Raw genomic sequence first — 13,465 nt, 5'->3', positions numbered from 1 at the left:
GTAATTAGTAAATGAATTACTTGTACTATTGGAATAAGTTGATGTCGCTTATTCTACAGGTTTTCCAATAAGAGGTGTTATTTTGATATTCAATCGTAAAAGATCAATGGTTTCGTTGCTTTTGTGGCACGTAGCGGCGTTTTGTTGAAAGTAAACGTTGTCCTAATCAATACCATTCAATTCCAGCCATAAAAAATCATTAATCATCTCTCGATAGCGCAATCCATTCACTGTAACTGTTGCTCCAGCCTCATTTTCGAAAAAGTAAGGTCCAATGACTCCGCCGGACCATAAACCGCACCAAACAGTTACACGTTGAGAATATAGAGGCTTTTCAACAATAACTCGTGGGTTTTCCGAGCCCCAGATGCGACAATTTTGCTTGTTGACGAAGCCACCGAGGTGGAAATGGGCCTCATCATTAAAGATGATTTGCATTTGATTCACTCAAGTGATTTTTAATAATTTCAAAGCGTTGCTTAGGCGTGTATCGTTCCATTTTTATCAATGGCGTAGTTTCTACTTGTCAAATGTCAAAAAATGACAGTTTCAAAAGTACCATCTACTGAAATAGCGGACTATTCAAAATAACACCTCTTATTTGAAAACCCTGTATTTAATCATTCCTTTTTTTATTTTCATATTTTTCCTTATTTTCCTTTGCCTTTGATATAATTATTTTAGTATATAAATTAATTTAACTTTTTAAATAAACAATTTGATTGATATTAGGTACGTATTATTAGGTTTGGGAAATTATTTAGGGGGATAATGAAAACCTCCAAAGTGTATTTCTTTGTTAAGATTTTTGACAGATGCCGTAATCTTTCAAGTTTACATTCGGTGTTCAATCGAAATGTATTTTTTTCACAAATCCTACATTAATTATAATAACTCGTGATTTTTCAGCTAAGGAATGTCCCTTTGTCATTATTACTCTGTATTTTTATTTTATTTATTTACTACACAATGTTATATTTTTGTAATATTGGTCCAGTGAGTGGAAAATACTCTCAGAATCGCCCTAGTGTTAGACTACCAATCAAAAATTAAACGTTGCTTGAAACGTTTTTGGTCATGTTTGGTGACCAGATCTGAATAGCCAGGTACTACCCCACTTTCCTCTTCTTCAACTCCTTCCCCTTCCCACTACCTTCAGCCTCACAACATGACACGGTTGGGGATACGTTAGTCTGACTGGCTCCAGGGGGTTGGAAGCAGTTGGGACTCTTGTGGGGTTTCACATTAAAAACAATAGCCCGATTCAATGAAAAATTAATAAAGGAGAAAAAATAATATTGTTATAAAAAAGGCAATTCTAGTTTCACCGACTTCTCTTAGTCGAGGGTAGACAATTTCAGACTCATTGGTTGTTTGTGTAACTAACACCTCTGTTCTACTGTCTAACCGCATTTACAGGGGAACCTTCTTGTTCAGACTCCGTCGCTAATTCGCTAACTTCCCCGCCCGCGTTGATAAGTTAGTTTCGGGTACCTAACGTAATGCGGTCGGCGATTGAAACAAATATGGACAGTTTGGGAACCGCTGAACTATTTTGAATTACGGCGATGTTCTCAAACTGTAGTGAAAAATATGGCAAATTATACAATAAATTTAATATTATAAAAAAAAATCATCAACAACAAACATACTTATGTGTTTATACAACGTGAACTATTAACGAACGATTCGAACAAGCAATAAAGTAGGTACCGAAATTATTATATTATTTAATAATTTGATATTATTCGTAACGATTGTGGAACAATTCGCTGGCCACTGTGTTTCCTCCCTCATATTCACTCCTTCCTCTCCTCAAAAAGACCCTCTACACAGCATTCCCAAGTATGACATAGGCCCTGCGGAAAATTATTTATGAAGGTAATGAAAAAAAAAATGTATTTCTTTTGTTAAGATATTTGAAAGATGCCGTAAACTTTCAAGTTTACATTCGGTGTTCATTCGAAATGTAAATTTTCGTAAACGGCAATCAAATATTTTTTTATAATTACTTACTTATGTTTCACAAATCTTACATTCATTATAATAACCCATGATTTTTCACTGGTGTGATTTTTTAACTGATAGTTAAGAACCATAGACATATGAATATTAGTAGACCTGCCCTAAGTGATTAAAAGCGTATTATCCCCACTCCCCATACCGGTTCCATTGGAGCCGTCTGTGCTCGCGTATGGCCTCAAGTGAAATTTGAAAACGTGACGTCATCATTCTTGTGCGAACTATGGTCGAGGCATCATCGGTTCATTTTACGAAATAACACGGCAGAATGTTAACTTGTGCTATGAAAACTTGTAAAAATAGATGTGAAAAAGAGAATAAACCCAATTGTCGTATTACATTCCATATATAAGCATTATTTTAAGCATATTCACATCGTTATATAGATCAGTTGTTACTATCACATCGAGAAACGTCTGGACGCGAAACACAATGCTGGTTGGTTGCTGGGAAGTAAATTATGAACATTTATAAAAGTGTCTTAACTAAATACTTAAACGAAATATTCGACTCTGAAAATGGAACCGAATTTTTTTGCCGAATTTGGACTTGGCAAATTTGTTCATAACGTGGCGAGTAATTTGCGCTCCCATGTAAAAATGTCTATTGATTCAAAAGCAGATTTTACTTTTAAGAAGTAAATGGTGATATTATAATGCGAGATGCCTATTTACTGTCAGATTGATTTATTGACGAATCACAGTCAGCTTCACTCCCTTCGTTCTTCAACAGTTGATTTTACCCCTCGCCATTATCTTCTCGTCTATTAATTCCTATGTCTGTGTTAAGAACACTTTTTTATGTGTTTAAATATCCATAAAGCGTAATAATGTTTTAACCAAAGTCACAATTTAAATAGACGTGCTGTAAAAATCTCAAAGTGGCAAGCGAAAAGCAAGACAATTGTATCACTTTCGAGTTCTTAGTTTTAGTGCTAAACTGTCACGAGTCGCTTAAGATCGTGTGCTACCTATAAGTAAACTGCATTTAAAAAGCGCTTCTATGCCCTTGTATGTGATAAGAAAGTGTTTCAATTACTCGGCAAACAATAGTAAAAGCTAAGAAAAAAGATTTCATTCGCATAATACAAACAGCATCATCAGAGAAAGTGAGATAGCGAACGTAGCAACACATAAGTATAACAAGGACAACCTAATTGCAGTAGGTTGTCTCATACAGTATTCTTATAGTGTAAGCGAGCAGGCGTATATTGTTATTTCAGTCACACCCGTGATGTGGAATATAGCATTTGACGCAAATACGAACACCATAACATCATTGGTTGGTATTATTTGCATTATTTCTTTTTAAATTACTATATAAGTATATTGTCATTATAATGGCTAATATTATTTAAAGGAACTTATTCCCTTTTTTTGTTATTTGTTTTTGGGGTTTTATGCCGTGTTGCGCTAACTCCTTCTTTAGCCAACTTTTCGGACAACATTGCAGTGTCCATCATCAGTGCAGATGTGTTTATTTGAGGTTGTGTTAAAATGTGAGCTTATGTATGAGGTTGTGATACCGTGTTGCCAGCTCCAACCCTCTGAGCTAACATTAACGTATCATTTTTATTTTTTATTTTTTTTTTTTTTTATTTAAAGTGGTTTTCTTCGTTTAGCTCTGGTGTATCCGTCAATTACCGGATACCAAGAACTATTGAGATTACTGCAGATGCAAACTGGAAAAACCGAATCGTGGATTAAGGATTCAACAGATCTGATTAGTAAGCTCAAGAAAGTTAAGACTGAGGAAGGAGATATTCTGGTCAGCTTTGACGTCGTGTCTCTTTTCACAAATGTGCCTCTAGAAGACTCCATGACAATGCTCCGGGAGATATATGAGGAAGACATTTGCAAACTTTTTGAACACTGCCTCAAAACGGGATACTTTGCGTTTCAGGGTGAACTGTTTGAGCAATTGGAGGGAGTTGCGATGGGCAGTCCGTTGTCGCCAGTACTAGCGAACTTTTTTATGGAGAAGTTTGAAGAAGTGGCACTCGACACAGCTTCGGCTGTCCCTAAAGTATGGTGGCAATACGTCGACGATGTCTTCGCCATTTGGCCTCATAGAACGGAGAAACTAAACGAATTCCTAGACCATCTTATTTCTCTCCACAGCAAAATAAAATTCACAATGGAACTGGAAAACGAAGATAAAATCGTGCCTTTTCTAGATGTGGAGGTGATGCGAAAACACGATGGTAGCCTAGGACATACTGTATATAGGAAACCAACCCATACAAATCGGTACTTACTCGCTGATTCGCACCACCACCCAGCGCAGAAGAGAGGACTTATCCATACATTGGTGACCCGAGCGACCAGAATATGTGAAGAACATAAAATCGGAGCGGAACTTACGAAGCTGACCGATGCACTGGAGCGTAACGGTTACCCAGCAAGTCAGACAAGGCAAATCATAGGAGCCAAATCTGCACCAAACGAAGACAGAATTGAACAAGAGTCGAAAGGCTGTGCCTTCCTGCCTTATGTGCACAATGTGATAGACAGATTTGCCAGGCTATTGAGAAAGGAAAGTATCAAGACTGTCTTCGGAACAACAACAAAGATACAGGACTTACTGAGGTCTGCAAAGACTAAGTTTCCTCTGGAAACAGATGGAGTGTATAAACTCAGCTGTTCCGGATGTGACAAGGTCTATGCAGGCCAGACAGAGCGGACTATCTCGAAAAGGATTTCAGAACACTTCAGAGCTTGTAAACTTGGCCACCCTGACAAATTGGCAATTGCCGAGCATTTGATTGACACCGGGCATTACTTTGGATTTGTTCCTGAAATCCTGGGGAGACCCAAAACTTATAGAGCACGGCTGATTACGGAAGCCATTGAAATTCATAAAAATCCTGTAAACATTAATAGAGACGATGGAGCTAAGCTCAATAGTTCTTGGTATCCGGTAATTGACGGATACACCAGAGCTAAACGAAGAAAACCACTTTAAATAATAATAAAAAAAAATAAATAAAAAAATAAATAAAAAATAAAAATGATACGTTAATGTTAGCTCAGAGGGTTGGAGCTGGCAACACGGTATCACAACCTCATACATAAGCTCACATTTTAACACAACCTCAAATAGGATTGGAGAGAAAGTGATTCGAGAGATTGAGAGATATCTCTTTGTGGTTTGTGACACAACCACAAAAGCGTTTTTGTCTGGCTTGTGTACTCAGCCAGGCCCCGCTACTTTTGCCGGCCGGAGAAATCCCGCCGGCCCACCGAGCAGAAGCCCGCGCCCACCCAACTGCCTTTATCAAGGCAATCTTTCACGCAAAGTATTACTCAACACAAAAAATCCACGCTGGCCCCTACAAACCGCCCGCAAGTTCCCGAGACGTGCTCTCTTTTTAAGAGGAGTCACCGCTCACAACAAGTGAAGATGTTCCCGACGAGGATGCTCCCCGCTGACCACGAGGACTCCCCGGTCGTGGTACCGCCCGGCGCTCACCAAATTGCGCATCGCACTAAGACCGGGACCGTGCGCCTTACGATCCCCGCACCACAGCCCCGCCCCGAGGACCCAATTACCCGGAGACCATCCACCACCACGGCTTCCACGACGCCCGACGCCACCGAGATGACGGAGCCCGCAGCAGGCCCCTCTTGGGCAACAGGACCCAGTCCTGCCCCCAAGCGCCCCCCGAAAGGCCCATCGTCGGCCTACGTGGTGCCCCCGAGACCGCAGCAGCCGATGGAGACGGCTGCCCCCCAGGATGGAGGCTGGACGAGGCCGTCCAACCCCGTGAAAAGGCCCATGTCCCCACGGGGACCACAACCGCTCCAATGTGGCAACCGTTTTGAAGAGTTGCCCGAGGTAAGCGAAGGCGCTGGCGCGCCGCGTATAAAGCGTGCCAATACTAATCATACCTTCTCCCCCGCAGGTGCTGGCAGGAGAGACCGTGTTCCCCCGGTTGTGATGACCCTGGGAAACATGACACACGCGCAGATCACAGCTGCGGTCCAAGGACATCTGGGGGCTGGTAAGCTCTTCACTTTCAGGTACAACAGGGGCGGCACGGCTAACATCTTCGTGCGCACGATGGAGGACCACCGCGCCCTTACCAACGGGCTGCGAGCGGAGGCTCGCGGCTTCCACACGTTCACGGCCGAAGCGGAAAAAATGAAAAAGGCCGTCATCAAGGGCCTGCCGCTCGTTGAAGTGGAAGAAATCAAGGCAGATCTGGAATCACAAGGATTCCCAGCAGTGAAGGTGGTCAAGATGACCGCCTCAATTGAGTATCCCCTATACTTAGCACACTTCAATAAGGAAGTCAACATGGGACAGCTGCGTGCGGCCGTCAAATATCTGTGCCACTGCCGCATTCGCCTCCAGAAGCACAGGAGCAACCACTTACAGCACGGCACCCAGTGCTACAGGTGCCAAGACTTCGGGCATGGGTCCCGAAACTGCTCGCACACAGCAAGGTGCGTAAAATGCTTACTGGAGCATGCTTCGGCAGAATGCTCCAAGAAGACAAGAGATGAGCCCGCCGCATGCTGCAACTGCTCAGGCCCGCATCCCGCCAACTACAGAGGCTGCCCCAAGCGGGTAGCGTACGTTGCCTCCATACAGCAGCGACCTGCCAGAAGGGCCCAACGCCCACCGGCAGAACAGAACCCGAGCAGGCCACCTCCTCAGCCGAGGACGGATGGACGCACATGGGCCAACGTAGCCGGAGGCACCGCCCCCGCCCAACAGCAGCGCGAGCCCGTGCCGCCCCCCACAGCCCCGCCCCCAGCCCCGCCCACAGCAGGAGCACGTACGCGCGCCCGACTCCTCAGAGGACAACCTGGATTTGATGGCCCTGCTCCAAGGACTCCTGAGGATGCGATCACAGCTCGCCCGCTGCACAACAAGAGCAGACAAGCTCGTCATCCTGATAGAGCTTCTAGACACCCTCGATGCCTAATACCGAGATGGTGAAAGTCCTCGTATGGAACGCATTTAGCGTGCGCTACAAGACAGACGAACTGCTCGCTTTGGCAAACGAATTAAACACAGACATTATTCTCTTATCAGAATCCCACTTGAATCCAAGTGTACCGCTGAGAGTGCAAGGCTTCGAGATTTATCGAGACGATCGAAAGGAAAGATCAGGCGGAGGAACCGCAATATTCGTTCGGCAATCTATGACGTCCACAAGAATCCCCACTCCGAAGATGAAGTACGCCGAAGCCACGATTATCGAAGTCACCATAGAGGGTAGAGCGCACACCATCATCTCCGTATACTGCACCCAACGTAACCTAGTGAGAAAAGATCTCAATAAATTGCTCAATTTGGGACCGATTGTTGTGATGGGAGGCGATTTGAACGCCAAACACAACTATTGGAATAACTACAGAGGAAATGCGAACGGAAATACGCTCTTTACACACATGCAGACAAATACCTGTTCGATAATGGCGCCCGACAGACCTACGTACTACTCGCAACTATCTAGATATCCGAGTACATTGGATATAGTACTCGAGAAAAATGTTAAGACAATATCTCTACTGCGCACACTAGACGAACTGTCATTGGACCACCTGCCCGTGAGCTTTACTATAGGCGGCACAACTTCAAGGACCCCCAGAAAACAGCGCAATTACAAGGATGCGAACTGGGAAGGATTCAAAAAAGAAGTCAACGAACGAATTCATCTCACTTCGGGAACTCTGCGCTCGCCACAAGAAATCGACGCAGCTACAAGCACTCTCACAGAGATTCTTCAAACAGCACAAGATACACACATTCCTCTAAAAGAAATACACCCATACACGATCAAGCTTCCCGAGTACGTTCTATCGCTCATCAAGGAGAAAAATCGCCTCCGACGCATGTTTCACCGCACACGCGACGAATATTTCAAGACAGCGTACAACAGCCTGCAGAGGGAAATCAAGACCGAAATCGCAGAACTCAAGCGCGAACTTTGGAACAAAAAAGTCGCATCACTCACGCCGAAGGATAATTCCCTATGGAAAATGGCCAGCGCGCTTAGACATAAAGATTTCACAATCCCCCCGCTACAGAAATTGAACGGCCCCGGGACGGCGCTTTCGCTACAAGAAAAAGCTGAAACACTCGCCGACGGGTTCGAGAGAGCCTACGCCGCTACAGACGGCCTTTCCGACCCGGCTACAGACCGGATCGTAGCTGACTCTCTACGAGACTTGAGAGAAGCAGAGCAGACAAACGCTGAAGATATTCACTTTGATACGCCAAGCGAGATTGCTGTCACAATCAGGCGATTGAGAACAAACAAGGCGCAGGGAAGCGATCAAATTCACAACATTTTACTCAAACATCTCCCTCAAAAAGCCATCATCTAGACAACAAAATTGTTCAATGCCTGCCTCATGACCGGGCATTTTCCCCAGATTTGGAAATCGGCGACCGTGCTGCCTTTCGCAAAGCCGAATAAAGATAGAACGCAGCCGACAAGTTACCGGCCGATTAGCCTATTATCTACGCTGAGCAAGGTATTTGAACAAATTATACTCAACAGGCTTGTACCACACCACGACGACAACAAAACGTTGCCAGACGAGCAGTTCGGCTTCAGAAAGAGGCACTCCACGACCCATCAACTCACCAGAGTAGCGGAATACATCGCAAGAAAATTTAACGAACATCGCTTCACCGCTGCTGCGCTCATCGACCTAGAGAAGGTATTCGACACCGTATGGATAGACGGGCTCGTGCATAAGCTGCACCGCACTAACACGCCCATATACCTAACGAGACTGATACAGGAATACCTAAAGAATAGATCGTTCAGAGTGTTCATAAGGAACGTGCTATCTTCAATGCGTGAGATTCCAAAAGGCGTGCCGCAAGGAAGTTTACTTGGACCATTTCTCTTCATTCTGTTCACCTACGACATCCCCCGAGACGAGAGATGCAATCTGTCTATCTACGCAGATGACGTCAAACTATACGTTTCCTCGCTGAAAGCGAATATGGCCGCTATTTACCTACAGAGGGCGCTCGACGCGCTCGTAGAATACTACAAAAAATGGCGCCTGAAACTGAACGAGGCGAAAACTGAAGCCATCATGTTCACGAGAAAACGTATAAACAGAACACCTGACTTTAACATCGAAATGGGAGGACACAGCATAGAATGGAAAGATGAAGTGACATATCTGGGCCTGACCATGGACTCCCGCCTCAACTGGAAATCTCACCAAGCGAAGATGCACACGCGGACGCGACAAGCGATCGGCATGATGAAGCCAATTTTCAATAGACGGAGTCCGCTACTTCCCAAAACCAAACTCCTCGTCTACTACTCGCTCATTCGTCTAGTACTCTCTTATGCGATTCCCGTATGGAGCAGCATCTCACACACAGACCACAAGAATCTACAGACACTTCAAAATCTCTGCATTAAAATCACTTACAACACGAGACTCAGAACAAACTTGAAGAGATTACACGAACGAGAACAAATTCCAACTCTATACGAATTCACACACAGACTGACTGAACGCTTTTACAAATCACTCACACTTAGTAAAAATCCACTAATACGAGACATAGGACAATACAATGCTCCGAGCGACCTGACATTCAGATACACACATAGACTACCTAAACACATCCTCATGGACCATGACCACATATGGCACATACCAGAACTAGACGCGGACGAATAGCGAGCAGTAGGTATTTCCTAAACTCCCGACCTTCTTCCCAAATATATAATGTTTATATATCTATTTATATAATATTTTATAATTTTTTTTTTTTTTTTTTTTTTTTTCTTTATTCATGAAATATTAATGTGTACAGTTTTTACATGCTTTTCGACTACCACACTAGACACACGCCCGTATTATGGTAGTCGAAATTTATATACATAGGTTTATATAATTATATAAATGTAATATTTGATAACTTGTTAATCTAAGTATTTTTTTTTACATGCAATGTATGTGTATAATAGGTGACACTTTTACTGGTTCCCAGTTCAGTAGATTGCTCAAGTGTACATCAACCGTATTTTGAACTGTTGATATTAATGAGATAAAATGAACACAATCAGCAAATAAATAGGTTACTTTACTTGTTAAAATAATGAAAATAAAGTAGAAATTATGAAAATGAACTTGTTGAAATAATGAAAATAAAGATTAATTAATTAATTATTAAACTTTTTTCTTTACAGAATTGAATGAAAAAACAAAAATGACTAATAAAGAAAATGAGCTTAATTTAATGATGGCAGGCATTCCTTGAAAAAGTTCCTTCCCTTTATAAATAACCAATTTTGAACACTTATGACATACAAATTGTGAGTTTTTGATTTTCTGATATCAATACTCAGCGAGTTGAATATTTTGGGAGCAATATAAGAAAACTGCCGCTGGGCGAAAGCTGTTTTCGTTTGGGGAATTTTACAATTTAGGTGTGACGAGTAACGGGTGTTAATTTTTTGTTGTGTTTTATTCACCAAGTCATTTTTCCGTATGTATATGAGAATGGTCTTAACATATAATTGTCGAATATCTAATATTCTGAGTTTTCTAAAAAGTGGTTCTGATGGGTTTGTTGGCTTACATTTGAATATTATCCTTAGTAGCAGTTTTTGAATTAAAACCATGGGATGAAGAATCGTTTTTGCACAACCTCCCCATCCCACTATACCATATGTAGTAATTGATTGAAAAAGTGCAAAGTATACACATCTTAGTGTTTGTAGGTTAAGGATAGATCTGAGAGAGTAGAAAATGTAGCATAATTTGCGAAGCCTTTTTGTTGTAGAATTTATATGGGCCTCCCATCGCAGTTGATTGTCTATAATGACCCCCAAGTACTTAATTTCGTTTGATATTATAAGGTTATCGCATGAACAATTTTTGTGAGGTGATGTAGCCATGTTGAATTTCTGTGAACATGAATGTATGGTAAGTTTATGATAGTTTTGAGGGAGATTAGGTTTGCGTATGGAAAAAGTAAGTATTTAGTTTTCTCAATATTTAGAGTGAGGAGGTTGGAATCTAACCAGTGTTTTATTTCATTTATACCATGATTTGCTTTTTCAAATGTTGAATTCAAATTTTCATCTGCAAATATTATAACCGTATCATCGGCAAAAGATATTATAGTGCCACCAGTATCCAAATTGCATAACGAGTTAATGTATATTAGAAACAGAAGTGAGCCCAACACACTGCCTTCGGGCACGCCATATGTGATTGGCAAACTTGTACTTCTATACTCTTTAGCGGAGTTAATAATAGTTGACTGGGACCTATTTGTTAGATAGCTCTCAAACCATTTAAGAGGAACACCTTTTATTCCTATCTGTGAGAGTTTTTTCAAAAGTATGTGGTGAGATACAGTGTCAAAGGCTTTAGCCAGATCCAAGAATACAGCGAGGGGCTTGCGACTTTTATCGAGGTTATCAGAAATTAATTTAGTAAAAGCTGCAATTGCATCTGATGCACTAAGACCTTTGCGGAAGCCGTATTGGTTTTTTGACAGGATTTTATTTTCTTCGAGAAACTTGTAGAGCCTTTGTTTTACTGTTTTTTCGATTATTTTAGAGATTGGACTCAGTAGAGATATTGGTCTATAGTTATTGACGATTGATCTGTCCCCTGATTTAAAGATAGGAATAATTGTTGAATGTTTTAGAGTATTTGGGAAAAGGCCAGTTCGAAAACTTAGATTTGTGATGTATACAAGGGGCTTAGCAATGATTGGTTTAAGGTGTTTAATTAGTTTAGTGGATATATTGTCAACTCCCGTGGAGTGTGTATTTTTGAGTGAATTGATGATTTCAGTGATTTCTTGTTCTGTTGTTAGTGTGAGATTGAAAGGGTCATAGCTCAGATTATCGAGAAAGATAGTATTTGCAAGATTATTTTCAGACTTGCTATTTCTTTTTAAAATATTATTTGCTAGATCCGATCCGATTGTAGAGAAGAATTGGTTGAAGTGATTTGCGATTGTTTCTGAATTTTCGGTTGCATTTAGTGTTTTATTTGTGATGGTTATTTTATTTATGGGTGTGGTAATTTTGTCGGTGTAGCATATTTCTTTGACAATGTTCCAGATTTTTTTATTATCATTCGCAGCTTCCTCTATCTGTTTCCTATAATAATCTTCTCTGGCCGTACAGGTTATTTTTTTACAGGCATTTCTGTATCTTTTATAAAATAAGAGAGATTCGTAATCAGTGGGGTTATTTTTACAATATTTATGAAGTTTATCACGTTTGCGTATACAGTGTAAAATACCAGTAGTTATCCAAGGTTTTAGTTTAATTGTACGACTACTTTGATTGTTGTGTGTGTGGGATGTGGCATTTTTCAGATGCTTATGTAGAATGTTGATGAGAGATTCACACGCTAAGTTTGGATCGCTAATTTTGTAGAAATTTGACCAGTTTTCATTGGAAACCAGTTTGAAGAGAGTGTCATAAGAAATTTTCTTTAGTTGTATAGTGGATGCTGGTAATTTTTGAATTTTATGAGAAATGGAGGTGATAGTAGCGTAGTGATCTGTCACAGTGCACTGATATATGAGAGATTTGATATTTAGCTTACATTTGACAAAGACGTGGTCTATGCAACTGGCGGATAACTCTGAGACACGAGTAGGGGCTGTAATAGCTGGGATAAATTCTTGAAGAGTTAATAAATTTATGTAGTCGTTTGCTTGGGGATGCATTGTATTTATAATATTAATATTTATGTCACCAATAATTAGAACATTTTCATGATCTCTAATACATGCCAGAAACTGATTAAGCGAGTTTAAAAATGGTGTTATATTGGAAGTGCTCGGTGATCGGTATATAGTTAGAACAGTAACGCTATTTTCTATTTCAAGTTTAAGACAATTTGAGTGAGTTATTGTGATTTCCTTTATAGAGTATTGTATATGATTTTTTATGTATATAATAACGCCATCATTTTGTAATTGGTTATTCTGAGTACTGTATTGATTATAGTTTTTTATGTTTTTAGGAATATAGTTATCTCTGATCCAGCATTCGCTCAGAATAATCAAGTCAAAGTCTGAGTCAAGTTCTGTAAGTAGTATCATTAGTTCATTGAAATTTTTGTTCATGCTTCTGATATTCATAGAAAATATTTTTAGGTTGGATTTATTTAGGGTTTTTTGAACTTCTACAGAACTACTTATTTCGATACATGGAATCTGCGACAAATTGTCTAAAATATTATTTATATTATCTTCCATTTTTTAAATTGGTGTAGGGTGTTGGTAGCTAAACTTTGGATGAAGACTAGAAGCTGAACAAAACTTGGCGAGCAATTTAGAAAACAAGTTGTATGTAGAGTTTTTACTGTTGGCAATGTTAGAAAATAATGTTGATGTTTCAAAGCAATAGAAATAGGAATAGTATCTTTTACCGGATTCTTGATTCTGACACTAGTACAATATATGTGATACCTCA

General features: G+C 40.7%; 1 protein-coding gene across 1 annotated transcript in view; it reads left to right on the top strand.

Annotated features, from left to right (window-relative positions):
• The window catches only part of LOC149411287 (uncharacterized), a 152,210-nt gene extending 139,142 nt beyond the window's left edge, over positions 1-13,068 (top strand). Inside the window, exons 4-6 of the mRNA XM_089647668.1 lie at positions 5,223-5,320; positions 5,927-6,044; positions 13,014-13,068. Coding sequence (XP_089503794.1) covers positions 5,223-5,320; positions 5,927-6,044; positions 13,014-13,068 — 271 coding nt within the window. The remainder of the gene's footprint in view (positions 1-5,222; positions 5,321-5,926; positions 6,045-13,013) is intronic.
• The last annotated feature ends 397 nt before the right edge of the window (positions 13,069-13,465 follow it).

The sequence above is a fragment of the Hesperophylax consimilis genome, chromosome 26 (genome assembly GCF_061612785.1).
Source record: "Hesperophylax consimilis isolate HC1 chromosome 26, BYU_Hcon_1.0, whole genome shotgun sequence".
NCBI lineage: Eukaryota > Metazoa > Arthropoda > Insecta > Trichoptera > Limnephilidae > Hesperophylax > Hesperophylax consimilis.
This window is presented reverse-complemented; position numbering and strand designations above follow the sequence as displayed.